The 8,703-nt window shown below is 31.3% G+C and overlaps 1 protein-coding gene across 12 annotated transcripts in view; it reads right to left on the bottom strand.

The window, feature by feature from the left end:
* Positions 1-958: 958 nt before the first annotated feature.
* Positions 959-8,703, bottom strand: part of LOC108973533 (uncharacterized protein YMR317W) — a 47,527-nt gene continuing 39,782 nt past the window's right edge. For 10 of the 12 annotated variants that reach the window (XM_018940867.1, XM_018940868.1, XM_018940874.1 and 7 more), the window contains 2 exons: positions 5,496-5,736; positions 959-4,524 (listed from right to left, as the gene is read on the bottom strand). In XM_018940867.1, the coding sequence (XP_018796412.1) occupies positions 4,475-4,524; positions 5,496-5,736 (291 nt within the window). In that variant the 3' untranslated portion in view covers positions 959-4,474. The remainder of the gene's footprint in view (positions 4,525-5,495; positions 5,737-8,703) is intronic. The other 2 variants (XM_018940871.1, XM_018940872.1) reach the window with 2 other exon arrangements.

Below are 8,703 nucleotides of genomic sequence, written 5' to 3'. Positions count from 1 at the left end.
AAGCATTGCACACGTGTAACAAGAAGGTAAGTGTGAGGAGGAAAATGGGTATAATCTTCACGCGCGGTATAGCAAACTACCTACTTTACTGCTGACGGATTCACTGTTTTTTTACCCGCTCCTGTTTTTTTTTTTAGCGAAAAAACATCAAGATAAGGGAAAAATTAAAAAGGTCATAAAAAAAGTGACACAAACGAACGCCAAACCCTTTGAGGGTTTTACTATACTGACCTAGTATCATCACCCTGACTTGGAATTTCTCACCCCCCAGACAATTATCCCAAAAATGTTCCACAGTGTATTATATAAGTACATACATACCTTAAGTATGTGTAACGATATACTCGTACAATGCAGATACAGAGACTGTGAAGATGTTACATCATACGTATTTATGTACCTATGTACATTTGCTTAAGTGATTTACGAAGTCAATAAACATGTTGATTGCCAATTTAACTATTCCATTATATTGTTATTACGATACATGATATCCTTATCAACAAAGAGCGAGTGGAGCTGCGGGTTTGGACTTTTTAATTATAAAATTAACGAAGAAAGACCTCTTCACAATCCAAAATTTCTTATGAAATTGCGCTTTTTTGCTTTTTTCTTCCTTTTGGAAAATTGTGTATTCATATTTCCTTTTTTAGCATTTTAATATTACAATATGTTTAGATAGTCCATAATTTTTCTCTCTCTTACTTTCAATTGTAAATTGCACAACCTGTATCCGCATGGGTAGATTTCAAAAAAATCGATTTATCTCGTAAACCCGTTTTCTTATTTTTTATGATGTTAAAATACATGTACGTATGTAATTTACCTCCGTAGCCTTAACATACCCAAAACACAAAAATTAACCACCACAAAATCTGTAAAAATTGAGCTAGTTTAGATCATGCCTGTTTACCATATAGTACCAATTTATTTCAACTAACTTTAAATAAAATACATATTTAAATGACATTTTAGTGTTTTTTTTAATTGTTCTTGAAATTTTCGCTTAGTCAGGCTTCTTTAAACCTAAACAAGTATAAATAAGTAAAATCTCCAGATAATTAAACAGTTAATGTACAAATATTCAAGTTCAGTTAACCGGAGATTTCTCTATCTTTATAAACGAGCATATGTATATATTTTTAACACATTTATTTTATATATCATTTATTTTTATAAATCACGCACGCAATAGCTCTAGACTGATTTATGTGCCTTTTAGTGTGTTCCGTTAATGAATTACGATTTCGTAAAATTAGTTTCCAACGTTATTGAGTTAATTTACATATGTTTCAATTATATCTACTATTGTCTCAATTTAATCTTTTGATTTATATCAGTGTAAGCCCTTGCTTGTATGCTTACAAATATTAATGAATTTATTGTATATTTTGTAACCTCAATTTCAAGTTTCCTATCTAAATAATTATAAGATAACATATAGTTTTTAGCCTATCCCCATTTTGAATATCTATGACTCATATTACCGTTTTACATACATACATACTTACACGTTTTTGTATGAACGTTATTGGTACTAATGCAATTGAAACTTCAGTTTATGAATTCCTTATTCAGTACAAAATTTTAAAGCCGCCTGAGTATAATATTAGTGGCGAAAAAAAGGACATACTATTTTAAATAAGTTTTTTTTTTTTAAAATAAACAGGTTTTTTTGAAAATACCTCTAGAATTTGTACAAAATTCCCTTCAGCACGCATATTGTGAAATAAAAAAGGATTCTATGACACAGGTTGACAGTACAAAGCGAGTAATTTGTGCTATCGTCCTATGCTTCATATTAAAGTTAGTAATTATTGGGGAAGCAAATAAATGTAGAGACACACTGAGATTATTATGTTATAGGTACTGTCAGCTAGCTCTATTTATTGCTAAAAAATTTATTTTGAATTAACTTTTAAATACAAAAGAATTTGGCCTTGCCATAGGATGTTTTTGTTGAATTTATGAGAAATATGTTTGTATTAAATCAAAATTAGGTTTTTTTTCATTCAAGCTGTGTTACATATGGCCACTGGAATATTGATTGCAACAAAATTAATGCTATTATGCAAAGTCACAATTAAAAATAAAAAAATGTTAGTCTAGAAAATTTTCTAAATTTGGTTTTGAAATTTTATTTACATGAAATTTTCTTTACTAAAATTTTGAAATCAGTAAGAAACGCTGCGAACTATGTCCGACGCCATCTTTACCTTTAACCACCATTTCTTTAATGTGGAGAATGTATCAATGCAACACGAAATTCTCTCGTTAGATCGAATCTAATCAAAACGATCTACCTAAATGACCTTTGTCAAAAGTAAAATGTGAACCGTGGTACATATTTTAAATATAATATCTACACTTAAGAATATTTATGCTCACATACGAGACATATTAAAGTATTTTTTAGTAATGGAAGCATAAACGATATGCATTTTCGACTAATTGTATAGTATTATATAGTATACGATTTGCACACCCATACATACATATAAGAAATAGTGACAACAACGACCTAAAACTATTTAACAGTAAATAAAGTGCGACAAAATTATTATTATAGACAAGTTATTTCATTGCATCTATGTACATATCGTATCTCTATTTATCTACATTGAGGTTTGTACTCTAATAACATGTAATCCCAAATTATGCATTCTCATACATGTATGCATGTTTCTTATTTCAAAACTTAGTTAACTACCATACCCAGTCATCAACCGTGATATTAAGTCATGTTTCATTCAGAAGTTTTAATTATATTATGTCCAAGATTTTACAATAGGGCTTTTTTAATGAGTTTCTCGTGAGAAACGAATACTTGTAAGCGATTTTTGGAGAGTAGTTATCCTTAAATTGACTTGCTAGTACATAATCAAACAAAGCTTACACAGACGGACACCCGCCGTCGTACTGTTTTTTGTCCTGCTAAAGATACTGTTCATATACAGGGACGTGGTAAAAACGAGTGTTTCAGATATCTTTTTAGGCTCAGAAGCAGCAATTAAAACTATAATTCTAACGAACTAAAAAATGCGAGCCAATGGGTGAGAACGAATGATTGACAATTATCCCATTAGTTTTCGTAAAGTAGCGGGAGTATAAATTGTAAACAATCTTCTAGACAAATTTAGAAAGCTTGTCCGTTTGAAATAGTGTCCGTGACCGGTTCTTGGAACGTTCTCATGTTACAGGAATTGGCTTTATACGAAAAAATTAATGAAAACGTTGTGTTGATGAAATTTGTCCAATTATGGAAGATGTCCGGCCATAAGGACTGTCAGTCCTATCTATTTGCAAATGCGTTATTAGGTATTTATAGTATATGAATCTTATATGCCCGTACACATGTATTTTCATACAATTGTGACCACTTATTATAGCTATTATGTGTATATGTATATGTACTATATATGCATTTTTCAACACTAATTCGAATAAAGTATTGTAATGAGATGGTAAAAAACTTCTTTCAAACTTTCCACACAAAGGAATAGATAATTATGAACAAGTATGTATATGTACATAGGTGTTTGAAAATATTTTATATGCACTTATAAAATATATGTAAGTACATAGCAGAATGTGTAAGTTACTCCGAAAATATTATGCACCTCATACATATGTATGTATGTATATTATATTTAAATGTTCACTAGCAAAGCATATGTGTATGTATATGCAAATGGATTTATACACAAGCCTTTACAATTGTATGAATTAGGCTACCATGACCAATTGAGCCATTGTAAAGCAAATACATTTCTTGAATAACTAAATCATGCGTATGAAAAGATGTTTTTAAAACTTTTTCCCATAAGATATTGAGTTTGGTATTAAATGTATAAAATGAAGGCATATTGATAAAGGTATACATAGGTCTAATCTTGTTATGTATAAAAATGAAACGCTATTTCATCTGTTTCGTCCTATCGAAGGTCCTAACGGAGACCTTTTTTACAAAATCACCGTCGAATGTTGAACAATACAATACTATTTGATTAGAGATCGGGCATACGACGTGCCTTTTCCTGCTTTCCTCCTGCAACGTTATACACTATAACTACTGTGTACAGTCAGTAGGTTATAGGTAAGGCAGGATGCTAATTTATATTACACTTCACATATCACATTACAATCTGTTCGTGATCGTAATCGTTGAAGTTTATGATTGTATACTTAAATCGAGTAATTATTAATGATAAAATATAATTTAATTACATCCCAGCCACAGGAAAGCGTGGTTGGATCTTCAAGTGTGCCTATAAATGTATATGTAGTTTATTAGTATAAATACACATATTATATGTATACATATGAGCTTCAATAACTACATTTATAATTGCCTTATATAATCGAAACAATATTCACTAGCTCTTAAAATGGGGAACTTACATATAAACTTTAACTTATATTATCTAAACAGTTCTAGTTATCTTAATGGTAGTCACCTACAATTGGTATTTAATCATGTTATGTAGTCACGATTCTGAGAATATTCTTCATTATATCGGCCAACTGGAATTGAGATTTTTTTAGTATAATGAAATAATTTTACTTGAGCACTACTAAAAAATATCCTTTAGTGTGAAAATATAAATAAAGCAATGAAAATAATAAAACACTACAACTAACTCAATAATTGTTATATATGAAATATGTTGTAGAATGTAGATTGTGATAAAAAAGCATCGCGGAATTGTAATTCAATTCCTCGGGTAAATGATACTTCAAAAAGTGTCCTTAACTACAATGCCCAATATAATATAAGCGAAATCTGCCAATCAATTTATTTACAGCAGTTAGTTAAGTCGGTACACCTCAGTAGTGCGTTGCGATTTTTACAATGGATAAAATAATAGATCAAGAAATTTGTCTTAAATTTTGTATTTATAAGCAAATTTCGTATGCGAAATCAGTGTGAATCTTGGAAGCGGATTACGTAGATTCAGTTTTATCAAAATCACAAGCCTACAAGGGAGACAAAGCCTTCAAAGATGGTCAAGAGATCGTTACAGACATGTTTTGAATGATGTTCGACCTCTTCAACTGATGAAACTATTAAAAGAGTGAAAGATATGGCCTTTGAAAATTGTCAGGCAAGTGTTATAGAAAAGCTCGACATCTCTCGTGAGTCCGTTCGAATGACTTTAACTGAATTTTTTTTTTTTCGAAAAGAGTCTCTCTGAACATACTTGATTATGGGAATTGCGATCCCACATTTATGGAGATCATTATAACTGCCGATGACACATACTTGCAAACACATGCAAACAAGTCAACAATCATCGGAATGAAACTTGTTTTCAGTCGATCGAAGAGACAAAATCTGCTAAAGGAGCTGAAGGCCGTCCCAAAAATCGTTGGCAGAAGTGGGGATTACTTTGAAGGTGACGAAATAAATATTGATTAATAATTAAATATTTTTCCCTTTATTTACAATTTCCGGGTAATTGTCATAATCTATACATGAATTGTGTGTTGCTTACCATCTTCCATTAATATCACTGGAGCGTTTTCAGAGTTTGTGCTGGACACTGAATGTTGCATCATGCTAAACTCATCTTCCATAAGGAACGGCGGGTTCCATCGTGGCCGTGGTGTAGACCGATGAGGTGCATTTGATGCACCAGTTATCGGCGATGAATACAAACTTAGGTTAGTCGGACTGATAACACCGGAAATGGTCGAGATTGAACTAGTGTAGCCAAGAATCTGTGAAAAATGTTTCTAAGAAGTTAATAACGTAAGCGGTGCTCTTAATATAAAATTTGCGTAACAGACAATTAAATAGTATATTAAAAAGGCGTTGCAATGATTTTTATGGGGGGTAGTCAATATTTTAACAAAATTTGTGTCAGATTACCGTAAATAATTATATTTTAAATATCTAAAGTAAACCCGATAAATAATTTCCGACCTATTTAATACTGTTTTTGTCACATGAACTTTGTTGCAATTTTTATTTATGTTGTCATTAAAAATAATATATATAACAGTATTATTTCTATCACATCCAGTTTTCTTGTGAGAGCTACATATTTATTTCTGACCTTATATACGTTTCTTTGTTTACATAACTGCATTTAGTCGACTGTGTAACTATTGTGTTTGCTAAATTACATTTTATTTACATTAGTTAGATCGTAAATATGCCTCGAAAGTGTTTGAACAACCCGGACAATTTTTGTTATGTGTGTTTTATTTGTGAATGGGACAGTAGGGACAGAAAAAGTCACTATACAAAGAAAGTGTGGTCCAAGCGTGAATCACTAATTCCAGGCCATACAAATGTTAAAAATGATCATCTAGTGAACCCTGATGACATACTTTTACCACCGTTGCACATAAAGCTTGGCCTAGTAAAAAATTTTGTAAAAGCTATGCCTAAAGATGGAGATTAATTTTTTTTATATCTAAAAGAGAAATTCCCTAAACTAATTTATGATATCATTTAAAGCTTTGGGGTGTAAAATGTCCTTGAAAATGAATATGCTGGACTCTCATCTGCATTTCTTTCCGGCAAATTTGGGTGTTGTGAATGACGAACAAGGTGAGAGGTTCCATCGAGACATTTCCTTAATGGAGAAGAGTTATCAAGAGAAATGGAGTCCAGGAATGCTAGCTGACTGTTGTTGGGACCTACCGGAAGCCAAATATTCAAGAAAACCATAAGTAGCTATTAGATATTAGGAAATAATTCTATAAGTGTAGCTGAATTTTGTACTTTGTTTATATGATTTGATATCACAAGAAAACATGATGTCTACATTTTTTTTCATTGATATATTATTTTAGTAGCCCTAGTATTTTAAAACTTGTATATAAATGTTCATGTGACAAAGAAAAATTACAAATTTGTTGACCAGTGTAATTAGTAAAGAGTTCTCGGGCGCTCTGGAATGTCTTTTTTCGCAAAACAATATTTAATGAACTGTTGACCACTTTTGTAGATCATTAAATTCCCTAAAAGAATAACTTTCCATTTTTGCTTTACATTAATTTTTTCAGATGCAATAAACTCCAAACAAAATAGGAAAATATTAATATGTAATTTATATAGGAAATCAAAATTACAATGCTTCACCTGTTTATATTAATATTAAGAACTCAAAATTGACCATAAGTTGTATGTCCAAACTTTGTGGCAAGCTTAATATACTCTAGCTTGTCACAAAGTTTATAAAAAATCATATATATAAAATATAGGCATGATTAGTTGAGCAAATTTAGCTACGTCCCTTTGTCTGTCAGTAAGATATTTACGCGGACTTGTTCTTCACTTTTGTATATGTCATACAAAGTATTCGATGAACCTCAAGTTCTTTTGAGGAATATTTTGTTTTTGTGAAGAGCATTATAGCTACGGTACACCCGAAATTAACGATTTTATACTTTTGTATCATGCTGCTACAGAGTACGAGTGATATAAACAACCGTTAGGTGAACAAAAGTAATATACGAGTAGTTTTTAACAAAACCGTTATATGGAGAGCGGGCCTGGTTATAATTTGATTTCATCTATTTTCACTCAATTGTAAAAAACCCCTGTCCTTACTTTTTTTTCAGGAAACATTTGTACACAGTTTCATTAAGGTATTTTAATTTTTAATTACACCGACATACGGATGGACAGGTAGAAATCTATATTTCAATTCATCTCGTCATCAGTGATTATTTATGTATACATAATCCTATTTCAATCTCCCTAAGTTTTTGGTGATATAAACAACCGTTAGGTGAGCAAAAGTAATATACGGTATATAACGGTTTTGTTAAAAACTACATAAAGCACAATGACTCCTTCACTAATTGTGATACTGCTAACTACAGGGCTTGCCCTGTATATAAAGATTTGAAATCGAAGTTTCCACAGAGCATTCAAGCACGTCGTAACCAAAATTTTAATATTCCTCCTAATGGAAATATTGAAATCCCCGGCCATAGGTGAAAGGTAATACTGCATTGAAACTATGATTTTCATCCTTACCCAATGTATAACATAATTTGTGGCTTCAATGCAAAATATAACTCAAGAGATAATCAAATCAAAAAACCAAATGTTGCAAACCTTTTTAAGAAAAAAAATGAGTGTATTGAGAATTTGTTTATGAAATGCTAACGGTGTTAACAAACATAAATTGGAACTTATTAGAATTCTTCATGAAAAAAATATTGATGTAATGCTATTGTCAGAAAGCACCCAGACGGAAAGGCATATGAAGGAACAGCAGTGCTGGTTAGAAAACGGTTAAATCACCACGTCTTAGAATCTTATGCTACAGCGCAATTACAAGATACAACAATAACTACAAAAAATCGCTTCGGGGACTTAAACCTGACGGCCATATACTGTCCACCCCGGTTTCAGATAACAGACATCCAATTTAAAGACTTTTTTGGGAACACTAGGCTATAGATTTCTGTAAGATGGATATTACAATGCAAAACACACGCCACTGACATATTGGCCTAGTGATCGTAACAAAATGCCAGATTTAATTGATTTTGCTGTAGTCAAAAATATAGATGATTCGCACATAACATTTGATACGTGTACTGATTTATGTTCTCATCACTCTCCTGTACTATTTTATTTTTATTTATTTATATAAATGAGAACTAATTATTAATAATTAATACACAAAGATTAAGCACTGGCTACTAGGGCCTTCGGCTATCTATTGCAATAGTTAT

This window comes from Bactrocera latifrons, unplaced genomic scaffold, assembly GCF_001853355.1.
Source record: "Bactrocera latifrons isolate USDA-ARS-PBARC rearing strain unplaced genomic scaffold, ASM185335v1 scaffold_488, whole genome shotgun sequence".
Lineage (NCBI taxonomy): Eukaryota > Metazoa > Arthropoda > Insecta > Diptera > Tephritidae > Bactrocera > Bactrocera latifrons.
This window is presented reverse-complemented; position numbering and strand designations above follow the sequence as displayed.